General features: G+C 43.8%; 1 protein-coding gene across 4 annotated transcripts in view; it reads right to left on the minus strand.

The window, feature by feature from the left end:
* LOC137431362 (ubiquitin-conjugating enzyme E2 E2) overlaps positions 1–12,858 on the minus strand; it is a 148,881-nt gene that overhangs the window by 10,851 nt on the left and 125,172 nt on the right. For all 4 annotated transcript variants that reach the window (XM_068122608.1, XM_068122607.1, XM_078781938.1 and 1 more), the window contains one exon: positions 5,200–5,347. In XM_068122608.1, the coding sequence (XP_067978709.1) occupies positions 5,200–5,347 (148 nt within the window). The remainder of the gene's footprint in view (positions 1–5,199; positions 5,348–12,858) is intronic.

A 12,858-nucleotide genomic window follows, 5' to 3' on the forward strand; every position in this document is an offset into this window, starting at 1 on the left:
ACTAGGTGTGTGTGTGTGTGCGTGTGCGTGTGTGTGTGTGCGTGTGTGTGCGTGTGCATGTGCGTGTGCGTGTGCGTGTGCATGTGCGGTAAGGTGTTTGTGTGGTCCTGAAAATGTTGGACAGTACTTTCTAATATAAATGTGTAAAGGAATGAAAAGCTGGCAAAACATTTGCCAGTATTCGTGAGAAAATGTGAAAAGAGAGATTCTGTTCATCAATTGTGATCATGTTTCTCATTCCGAAATTTGTTTTTATTACCGTAATACCAAATCGATTTAGATGTTTTCTTATGAAGATGAAATAGTGCCAATGTAGTTAATGTCGCTTTGATTGTCCAGTCAAGTGACAACCACCCATACCTCTGTCACATTGTGAAGGAGCTTGATGGCAGAGTGTAGATCTCTGTTATTATCTTGATAGCTGGTTGAAGGCAAGAGCATTAGCTGCTGAGTAACCAAAAAACCCTCAATATTCTGAATTCCGTGGGTCGAAAAAGGTAAGTCTTTATGGTGCCCATCTGAAGATATACCCAGCCACAGCCCCTTTTTGTGCGGTCAACCGGGGGAAACCTATCGCAACTCTTTCAAGAACCCACTGGCGAGGCCTGACGTTCGACTGTCGATTGCTCTGCAAGTGAAACACCAGAAACTCCAAATTTGAACCCTGGCTAGAAACCTCGAAGCTATATCCTGCACACCCATTTCGAACCTTAAAACCAAAAGATTTTAAAAAAAGATCATCATTTCATCTTGAATATGCTGGTTTGTCTTTTTATACTCAAATAGCAGGGTACCCATCTCCGACAGGTTTGTAGACGTCTCACTCCAATTGAGCATTACTTTGGAGTGTGTATTGGTAGAAACAAGAATGCAGCGTAAAAAAATTCAGTGAGCAGATATCGCGGTGGATGGAGCCGGCAGTCTCTTTCAATCCACCAGCTAAGATTTCCAATCCATGCATGTTGTACCTCAGAAGTACCGATTGGGAGTGAGAGTGAAATTATGGAAGATAGATAGGAAACTGATTTGGGCACTTTTTGAGTCTACCACCTGACTGAAGATCACCGAATTTTTTTTCCATGCCAACCGACCACCCAGCATCTATCCCTCTCCACGTGGCTTCTTCAGCCCCAACCGACCACCCAGCATCTATCCCTCTCCACGTGGCTTCTTCAGCCCCAACCCAACCCTCTTTCCATACTCCTCAAAGCTTTGCTTTTGGCAATTTCCATTTGGTATTTCTCAGCGTTTCATTCTGCTTTACAATTTGATGATCTGGAGATCAGAAGTTTCAGTTTCACTTTCCAACATCAGTTTCGCTTTCGGACACCAGTTTTGAACAGTCATTGCCACTTGTGATGTGACGCAAATGATCATCAAAAACTATTTTGGGGGGTGATTCTTTTTTCCCGATTTTCTAAGGGGTCCAAAGTGTCTAAAGGGTGCAATGCACTTACTTGTAAAAGGGTTTTCGGGTCTTGAAGGGGTTTAAAAAGAGTCTAAAGGGGGGTGAAATGGGGAGTGAAAAGGGTCTAAAGGATCTTAAAGTGTAGTGCAATTGTAGTGTACTTTTTATCTGTGGCAATTTGCATTTATCTGTTCAACCAATGACAGTAGGATAGGCATGGTAAGAGACTATCAATCGTATAGGTAGGAGAAGTCGGGTGTAGAGGAAGGACAAGTCAGGTGTGGAGGTAGTACGAGTCAGATGTGGAGGTAGTACGAGTCAGATGTGGAGGTAGTACGAGTCAGATGTGGAGGTAGTACGAGTCAGATGTGGAGGTAGTACGAGTCAGATGTGGAGGTAGTACGAGTCAGATGTGGAAGTAGTACGAGTCAGATGTGGAGGTAGTACGAGTCAGATGTGGAGGTAGTACGAGTCAGATGTGGAGGGAGAAAATATGAGCGGTTGGGAACGGATTGTTGGCTAGAACATTAGAAATGTTGTGTGTGCAGGGGTGTTCATGGAGATCATATGCGGACAGCATTGAAGAGGATAAAGGGAAGAGTGTCCGGCATTGATTAGGTGTGTACAGTTATGCTAATTGCAGTCGGAGAAGTCAGAGCAAGTTGGACGAAGAGGCTGTTGAATGTATGTATGTATGTATGTATGCATGTATGTATGTATGTATGCATGTATGTATGTATGTATGTATGTATGTATGTATGTATGTATGTATATATGAGGCAGGGTTCGATTCCGGAGGATTGGAAGACAGGACGAATTGTGCTGATATGGATGAAGAATGGCGATGTTCAAGATCCATTTAAGTACAGAGGCATTATGCTCCTAAGTAATGCCAGGGAGATGTGGAGAGGGAGATCGACAAAGAGAACAGGGGTTTAGAAAGGGTAGGGGATGACGGATGGGATGTTCATACTGACAACTGTTGGAGAAAAGTTTGGAGGTTCAAGGTGAAATGGCATTGAGATTTGTGGTCCTGGAGAAGACCTTTGACACTGTCATGAGAGAGATGGTGATGGTGATGGTGATACAGATGAATGAGAGTGCCGGAAACAGAAGTTATGTTTGTGGAAGGGATGTGTACAAGGGAAGAAAGGGAAGGGTTTCGGTTGGTTGGAGGATGTCGGAAGAGTTCAGCATGAACATCGGTTTGAGGCAGGGAAGCTCTCGCAGCCTACTAATGTTTATTATGCCGACAAAATTGGTAAGCAGGAGGGTAAAAATGAAGGGTATTCTGGGGAGGACGCTGTATGCAGACGATCTGGCTGTTGCGGCAGAGATGCAGGAATTACTTGGGGGAGTGGAAGGAGGCATTTGGGAAGCATTGACAAGACTGCAAGTTGATGTGGGTAGGGCAGCAGAGAAAATAAATAAATATCCAGTTAGATGGGAATATCTGACAGGGAAATAGGTTTGAGTATATAGGGAGAACAGTGACTGGGGATGATAAGACACAGCCAAAGGTGTAGAAGTGGATGCAAATGCATGGAGGAGGGGGGGGGGGGGGGAGGGAGGGAATGATGGCAGACAGAACTAGATTTGGATTCTTTGACATCGTGATGTCAACCAATATACCTCCACCCACATTATTACATCATTTTACCTGACATGACCTCTAACCGTTGACCTTTGATGCTGAACCCAAATCAGTTCATCTTTGCATCATAATATATACTTGTAGTAAGTTTGGTCAAAATCCCATCATTGGTTCAGAAGTTAGTGCAGCAACATAATTTTTACTGAACAGGACCTCTGACCTTTGACTTCTTGACCCTGTAATCTCATCAGTTAATCTTTACATCATCATACATAGGTGCACCAAGCTTGACTTAGATCCCTTCAGCCATTCTTGCGTTATTGCGGTAACGGAAACCTATCACAGATGCATGGACTGACGCATGGAAGGACAGACGGACAACCCGTAAACATAATGCCTCCGGCGAATTCGTCGATGGAGGCATAAACATATCAAGGAAATTTAAAGGGAAAGTGCTGGTGTCTAGTGTTATGCTGGCCTACCTTTTTACAGTCTTGGAGATGGTGACCCTGACAGAGATAACAACATCACAAAGGCTGCAGGATTGCAAGAACAACTGGGTCAGGAGGATTGCGGGAGTGAAGAGGGTGGATAGAAGGAGAATGGATGAACTGAGGGAGGAGAGCGGTGTGCAAATAAGCTTGACGGGGAGATTGGTAATAACTATAAGCCAACTGAAGTAGGCTGGATGCTTGGTGCGGATGGGGGAAGAGAAAATGGCAAAGAGAGCGGATATATTGAGGGAGCAAGGTCGAAGGAAAAAGAGGTCGACCACAGTTATGATGGGAAGATTGTGTGAGGAGGGATATCAATAAAGTGGGGGTGGATGGAGAGTGGAGATGGTTGGCGGAGGACAGGGGGGAGTGGAGTATCGTGGTCAAGGCAGGGCAGAAGCTCGGTACAATTTCACCTCAACCCTTATAAAGGGAAGAGAGAAGAAACGGAACACTGTGCTCTGCATGGCAATTCCAGCAAATTACAATGTCAGTGCACATATAAAAATTTGTTTAACCTGCAAAATTATTTTTAAATTTCTGGAAATAAAGCCATTGAAAGGGTGTTTTCAAAATGGATCCATCGAATAAATTTGCTTGCTATCCGCTGACACGGATATGCACTACCAGTCAAAAGTTTAAGTACACTTTTAAGTGTTAAGTACACCAGTAAAGTACCTAAACTTTTGACAGGTAGTGTACATGATAGCATTCTCCACTTTCACTACATCTCATTATTGCACCCTGCAATGGAAGTGAAAACTGCTTAAAGAAATTAAGTAAATGTGGGTCAGCAGACACAAGTTTAGAGCAGTTTCCAAAGAAAGTGTCAGTATTCCATTGTATGGCCAGAAGTGTTAATTTAGTTATTTTAATCAGAAAAATGGTTGAATAAAGCATCTCACATGAGCTCGCTTTTTCAACAGGGAATTTAAACTCAAGGTTGAAATGGTTTTATTTGAAATTGTCATATTGCTATGTTTACAGCACAATGCAACTACTTAACATACTAACCTATCATCCATCTGCCAAGTTGAGAGTGGTGAGTCAGAGGGTAACTTATTTGAGGAAAAACAAATACAAGAGCAATGTTGTTCAATTCACTTGTTTGTATGCAGCACCTTCGACCTTCGTTAGTTACATCATTAATGGGAATGCAGCTGTGCCACAAAATCAGTGACCCCGTGGTTTAGAGCAGGAATTTTTGAATTCAGCCTTGGGTGCCAGTGGCAATTGAGTACATTTTGCGAAAGATTATTTTTTGGGAGGTTTAACGTCCAATGCTGGCAGATGGATTTCCAGCTTAAAGTCCTGTTCGACAGATGACACACTCTTTGATGTAAAGCCCTGCCTTCAATATACCAGGGTGACAGATTATAGTAGGGCTGGAAATTGAACTCAGACTAGGCTGCTCAAAAGCAAACTGAATGTGCCACCTGAGCCATCCAAAGCACAGAGGCACATAATTACCTGCAAGTGTTAAATACGATGAATTCATTTAGGTTCCAAGTGACAGGTTATCTGCATTGATTAATCCAACCCAGAGAAGTTTAAAATGAAAGCATATGTCGTCAGAAATGGTGCACATATGCTACCTCATCATCAAGCACCTTCATGGACAGGCACAATAATTATTAGCAAAAAGCATAAATAAACGAGCATATGGATACCAGAGGGCAATTCATGCAAGGGGACTTGCTTACCAGGGTTAGCATCTGTCAGGAGGGAGCAGATGGATAACAGCACCTTGGAAATGGTCAGAGCAGGACTCCAGTTGTCCTTAAGGATGTCCAGGCAGATCACCCCCTGGCTGTTGATGTTACAGTGGTAGATCCGTGTGCGGAATGTAACCTGCAGTGCGGAAAAAGTTGATGCCAATACTGTGAAAGATGTTCCAGATGCCAGAAAATAATCATTAGTATGTACTATAGCAAGGAAGTGAAAAATATAACAAACACACCAACACCTCATAATATGCTTCACAAATTGCGAGACTTAAATTTTCGCAAAAGCAACAATCAATATACCATCAAAAGCCTTCACATTTCCAAGCACGTCCAAATCGATAAATGCCTCTGCAGTTATGTTTGCCCTTTGTTGCTGAAGGCTGCTCACACACAACATACGAGGGGCAGTCAATAAGTAACCTTAAAATATTTTCCACAACTTCTTTAATGCATGTACGTGTGTAACAACTGCATTATTTTTCAACATACTCTCCATTGCGTCCAATGCATTTTTCCAGCGTTTTACTAAGGCCTGGATTCCCCCAGAAAAAAAAAAAATTGGCTGCTTCTGTAGCCATTCAGGCACCGTCTCTTGGACATCTTAGTCGGATCGCAGAGTGGTTCCAGTAAGCGCTTTGAAGTGGCCCAAAGATATGGTAATCAGAAGGGGCGATGTCTGGCGAGTAGGGTGGATGAGCAAGACACTCAAAATGCAGGTCCTCGATTGTTGCAGCTGTAGCGTGGGCAGTATGGGGCTGAGCATTGTCATGCTGCAGCATAACACCGGTAGTGAGTAGTCCATGACGTTTTGATCTGATTGCTGGTTTCAGATTATTTTTATGGAGGTCGCAGTATGATGCACTGGTGATTGTGGTCTTTCTGGGCATGTAATGCTCTTCAAGTGGGCCTCGGCTATCCCAGAAGAGCGTCAGCATCACTTTTCCAGCGGACGGCTGTGTGCGGAATTTTTTGGGCTTTGGTGAAGTTGAATGGCGCCACTCTTTGTTTGCCCTTTAGCGGGGCAGATATGTGAAACAATTGTTCAGATTGTGGTAAAAGCACCAAATTTCGTACAGTTCATCTTGAATACATAATAATCGATTTCAGATATAGTGCCAAGAAAAAAATCCCCCTGGTGGCCATATTTGGCCAAAATCCAAGATGGCCACCAGCCGAGCCGTGAATTTCTATTAAACCCGATATTTTCTTTAATATTCAAGCTACAGACATGAATAAAACATCATTTTGTATGTTTTCAGACACAAGGAATCCAATTACAGCTTTAATTCCTTCATAAAATGCATATATGTCAGCATAAAGGGCTTTTTTGTGCCAAATCATCTGAAATCGGTGAAAAATTTGACCGATTTTAAGCAATGTGATGTTGCGATTTTCACACGAGTACACAACACATTCTCTCCACATGTCGTGTACACTTCCTTCTCTGTGGAGAGATTTTCCACCACCTATGGTTAGAAGTAGCGACAGTAAAGAAGTATTAGTGATTATAGATTCATATTGGTATAGAGCATTGGTATATCAGTAGTACGCACACTTGCTAACATGGTTAATGAAACTACATTGTATATTAAATGTTATGTACAATTATTTGCATATATTAAGAATTATAGTAAGCATGGTGATTGGTGACGGTAATACCTGATGTGCCAAGAATTTGAAGAGCTCAGTCTTGTTGTTGTCCAAACGCAGGAACTCCTGCCAGTTTCCTTGAATAGTGTTTGCTGCTGTTACACGTCTCCGAATACCTTTGCCTCGTTTCTCTCTAGCTGTGGATTTAAGGTTCCCTTGGATGTACATGTCCCAAACGATATCGACTCTCGAGACGTTTCGTAGCTGTGCTTTGATGTACGGCAGAAACACTAGGGTAGCGTATTCCTGGAAGGTTTTGGTCCCTACTGGTCTCAACATGTTGACGATTGCTGCTCCATCCAATATGATAACATCAGCTACAGGGGCTTCTCCACTGGGTTTGCATAGCTTTTCTAAACATTCTGTGAGGTCAGCTTTTGTCCCAAACTGGAGTTTCCCAAGCTGTGACAGAGAAGGAGGATACGCGTGGTTCTCGTGCCTGAATAAATTTTCCAGGTCCCCTTCGCGCATTTGAGAAGCTATGTGGAGTCTCGAAAACAGTGCACAGTCACTTTTAAGTGATGATAGGTGTATTGCTTTAGATGAGACCTTTGGTGGTGGTCAGCTGAACAAAGGTATGTTGTTTCTCTTGATGGGATCCATTATAGGGGTTGTTCTCTCTAACATACGCTCTTTGACATAATGCTCATACTGCTGCTGGCCCAAATTCTCTATGGAGCGCACGTTATCCGCTATTTCTGAATCAACAATATCTCGGCTATCCAAGACCAGCAAGTCCCCGCTTTCGTCTGTGAATGGATTTCCCATGTCATCAATTACTTGAACGAGCGTCGTGACCTCTTTTGCAAAGGAGACTTGTGCGGACAGCGTATGCTCATGATGCTTAAGATTGTTCTTCGAAGTACTGCTCTCGAGGGCAACTGTTTCAAAGCCATGTACAACCCTAGCCAGTTCAGGACCTGCTACCATCCACCGCAGGAGTGCTCGTGGATTTTGCAGAAGACCAACCGCCCCACCATCACCCTTTACGACCGCATTATTTTGTTCGTGTGCATGATCTATGGCAAGAGCTGAGAATGGACGATTTGTTTTGTGCACCACAAAGTCACCTTGTTCAAACTGCCTCGCTACATCAGGAAGTCTGTCCTGCAGTGTAACCATGTCCTGAATATGAACGGGAATCCATCTGGAATAGTGTGTTTGATCAAGGGCAAAGAACCAGGGAGCCATTGCTTCTAGGGCTGCGACGTAGAGTGCGAAGTTCCCTTCACGAATAGACCTCACATACACCAAAACGAGGAGCTCTAATCGTATAATGATCAGCCAGTACTGGAACTGTGGAGACATCTCAGCTTGTTTAAGGCACCACTTGTCAAAGGCCAATGGTTCTATTTCCTCACACGTGTAGGTGTCGTAAGCTTTACGCATGAGGATTGACAATGCACTAGATGTGACTTGATGGGCATGCCTCGTTCTTGTAACATGTGACGCCTTTAAAAATGAGTCAGCCGTCCCTGCTGTGGCAACGTTTGCTTGGGTTAGCGCAGGTGTCCAGCCACTTCCGTCCAGCAACTTTCCAAGGACTCTCAAGATGTCCATCTCTGTGTGGAGTCCACCAAGCAGAATAACAAACTTTTCTTCTCCATACACATCTGGCCAGTTCCACTGGATCAGCTTTGCAATTGCAAACAGAGGCTGGCCCGCTGTTAACACTGGTACCTGACCAGAATTCAGAAGTTCAACCACAGATTTTACATCCATTGCATGACGGATCATGGCGACAGACTTGGAATCGTCTGAGAACAACGGTAACAGTGATGTAATTGTGACATCAAAGTTTCTTGGACTTTCCAGTGTGTTTGCATGGAACGCACCCCATGATATTGGCTCATCTGTGCTCTGAAGCTCTTTGGTGATAAGGTCTTGGGTATTGTTCAGCCATTTAGTTTCACAGTCAACAGCAGATTTCACAAGTTCTTTGTCACATGTTAGTGGACCATTCTGCAATGGAACAATGGGATCCTTCTTGATCAGTGTAACTGGTGTCAAAGTTGTGTACGAGTCCGGAAGTGGCGGTATCTGTGTTTTTGAAGACATTGGTTGCAGAATGGCGGGTTCACGTACAATACCATCAGACGCTGTTGCTCGGTTTTGAAACAGGGATATTCCTGTACCATGAAAGGCCTCGCATGCTGTAGTTGAGCTGGGGTTGTGGTCGATATTGTCCACTGCAGCAGTTGTAAATAGATTTTTACGCAGGACAAGTGGACACACAACCCCATCAGTTTGATATTGCTCAGATGCTGAGATGGCAGGTTCTGTCGATATGCCAAGAACCCTGTCATATGAAACTGACAAGCCGAAATGAAACAGTATATCCACCAGTTCACGTTTACGCGTATGTCCATGGATCATCAGGCCAATATAAACAGGCAGTGGGGTCTCTCTGTCCTTACAGTGATGCGAATTGGTGGACTCCTGGCGCCTTCTCACATGACTGTTGTATTGCAACTGCTGAGCGAGACTCAGAGTTGCTTGTCTCACTGTGTCTGATGCCTTGTTCTTTATATTGGGTTCATCCATTAGCATACCAAGTAGTGCTACCAACGACTTTGGTACAGCATCTTCCTGGCATCCTTTTTCAAAGTAGCCATCAAAGTGTGATGTGTGCTTCTTCAGCATGTCTCAGCGAATAACCTGTGCTGCCTTTGCTATGCAAATAGCTTCATCATCGAAGTCATCCAAACATGCATCTTTCAGAGCAAGTCCTACATCCTCTTCGAATGTCAGAAGGATGTCGCGACCTTGCCTGTACGCGTGAAGACCTGATACATGGGCAAGGAGTCTCTCTTTCAGACGTGTAGAGTTTATATGGCCCGATATGTCCACCCCTAACTCTCGTAAGCGATCCGTATACAGCTGCAGGAGATTACTCAATTTGAATATTGGAGCCACGGTCTTGTCAGCTAAACGTATATCTTAGATATAGCCAATTACCTCGACCAAAGCTATACCGTGAGCCTGTCCATCTGGGCTCTGGTTTTGTTCTTCCTCTACTTTCCTGTTGCTAGCATTGTACAGTTTCACCAGACATGCTGAATGGTATTTCGCTTCCTGTGCCACTAGGTCACCCACACTAAGTTTGGCAATTAGCTTTTGATCCTGTAGCTTGAAAGCACAGTGATTGACACGTTGTGTAAGTTTTGACGTCATTGCTTCGTGCAGCGGACTACTTTCTGTTCCCATTATGTCACAGAAGAAACATGTATCACTACTTTGATCTTCACTAGCTTGTCGACGCATATAAGGACCATCTCCTTTCTGACTGGTGCATGGTTCCACCGGTTGTAGTCTTGCTACTAGCAGAGTACTTCAAGCGGCAGGAGTGATGCCATTTGGCACTATGTTTGGACAACGTATTTGCAATGCCATCGCCCTCATCAAGCTGTGATATATCTATAGCCACCGCTAGCTTGCCCAAGTCATGAAAACATTTAAAATCGTCAGCCAATGTGTCATAACCAGCTCCCACTTCTGTTCGTTTTGATAGTGCAGGACACTGAAGTGGTGCAGTCGAACGTTCTTGACATAGCACACATATTGTCCAATCAATAGGTCCTGGTGTGTTTCGAGGTGAGGACAGCTTCTCATGTTCAATGAGCTTACACTTTTTCCGTGTCGACATTGTGGGAGCTCCGAAGGTTCAGACTTAACACCTGGATGGCATCATTGGCGCCATACATGTAGACCTGACAGAAAAGAGAAAAGAATTGTTTCTGAATACAGTTAATAGTCATATTAGAAAGTAAGCATTCACCTTTCCGACTGTTGTCATCATGAATATTCCAAATTGTAATCCAGTCAATTGTTCGTCGATTGTTGACAATTTCGACATAGACATGCCCTTTATGCTGAAATATATGCATTTTATGAAAGAATTAATGCTGTAATTGGATTCCTTGCGTCTGAAAACATACAAAATGATGTTTTATTCATGTCTGTAGCTTGAATATTAAAGAAAATATCGGGTTTAATAGAAATTCACGGCTCGGCTGGTGGCCATCTTGGATTTTGGCCAAATATGGCCACCAGGGGGATTTTTTTCTTGGCACTATATCTGAAATCGATTATTATGTATTCAAGATGAACTGTACGAAATTTGGTGCTTTTACCACAATCTGAACAATTGTACTGATATTTGGCACTTAGCTGCCCCGCTACTTTGTTTCTGGCTGAAAGTAGTGGACCCAGCTTTGTCCCCAATCACTACGCGCTGGAAGAAAGCGTCGCCTTCTGTTTCGTAACGTCACAGAAGTTCTTCACATGCGTCCACTCACCGTTCTTTCAGTTCGGGTATGAGTCGTCTCGACACCCACCTTGCAGACACTTTGCGGAACCCCAGCACGTTGTGAATGATATGGTGTGCTGAACCATGGTTAATGCTCAATTCAGAGACCACTTCATCCAGCGTAATGTGACGGTTTTCCCTTAGCACGCGCTCAACTACTGCAACCATTTATGGTGTGTTGGCTGTGTGAGGCCGGCCTGAATGAGCAGCGTCTGCCACACTGGACACTCCACTTTTAAACTGCCTGTCCCAGTCGTACACCTGCTGCAGCGATAAACATGCATCACCATATATCTTCATTCTGCGATGGATTTCACTGGGATTCACACCTCCACTTCCCGATAAACAGATGACAGAACGTTGCTCCTCTCTGGTGCATGCTTCTAAGGGAGCCGCCGTCTTGGAACTGCTCTACTGACGTCCGACGCTCAATGTTGCCAGATCTAAAACAGGCAAAACATGACTCTTACCCATAGATAACATACGTCGTCTACAACTGCACACATTACATTCTCGAATTTATATCGCCATTTTAAGGTTACTTATTGACTGGCCCTCATACAAATACTTTGGTAGATAAATATGTTTATGGTGTAGGAGCTGCAACCCACACAGCAACCACAACTCTTGAGACAGCAAGAAGTTTAACCTCATGCCAAGGAACATTTGAGAGGACCAGACTACTGCCTACCATAGTTTAAAGCAGGTACTTGAAATTTGTTCAAGATGCCCGAGATAACCTGAACATACTGTTCTCGGAATACGGTGGAATCTTTAACGTCCACCAACTAAAGGTAGCAGAAGGGTCCGAGGGACGAAACACCTTGATGCAAACTCTGCCTGTAAAGAAGCATTCTGCCTGTCTATTGTCAAGCCAAGATTTTAAACCCAAAGTTGGCAGCTCAAAGGTAAATGCGCTACCTCTGCACCATCCTGTTGGACATTGCCTCTGCAGTATTACCTCTCTGAATACAGAGACTATATACATTCCAGTATGCAAAATGGGTGCAAACTTTGACACCACAGCCACCACACCATGCCTCTTACACCTCAAACCCATTTTTACTTTGACCTCTCAACATCACGTCTAACTCTGGAAATTGCTTTCACATTTCCATCCACACCCTATCTCCTCCCAAACCCTTGGCCAAAAAAGTCAGTTGCACAAAACAAGTAAATGAAAGAACAAACATGAAAAGAGGAGGAAGGGAAGGGGAAGAAACACATTAAACCAGCAAGCAAGAGGGTTAGGTTAGGAAGGCTTAACAGGTGAAGATAAGATCATGGGAGAGAATGGGGAATGACATGAGAAGGAGAAGGTAGCTTGGTTGAAGGCCTGGAGGTAAGAGTGTTAAGGAACCATCTCACAAAGGCAATTCCACAGACGGGAGAAACAAACGAGTAGAAAGCTTGAATTGTGGGAGTTTAAACTGGAAAAACGAGCGTGTCCTGCAGGAGCTGGGGAGGGATCAGAGAGCAAAGGGAGTTAGACCAGAGGAGAGGCGGTTAAAAAAGGCACAAAACCATCTGCATTTTGAGAGCAACAGGCCAGCATTATTATTGTGTTAAGGCAATCACCAGCATGGTCACAAATTATTTTGTCATTTAATTCATGCTTGTAGCAACATGCAGCCTCAAGATGATGGAATAAATCTGCAAACAACTTGATATATGGC

The sequence above is a fragment of the Myxine glutinosa genome, chromosome 7 (assembly GCF_964187855.1).
Source record: "Myxine glutinosa chromosome 7, kmMyxGlut1.1, whole genome shotgun sequence".
NCBI classification, from domain to species: domain Eukaryota; kingdom Metazoa; phylum Chordata; class Myxini; order Myxiniformes; family Myxinidae; genus Myxine; species Myxine glutinosa.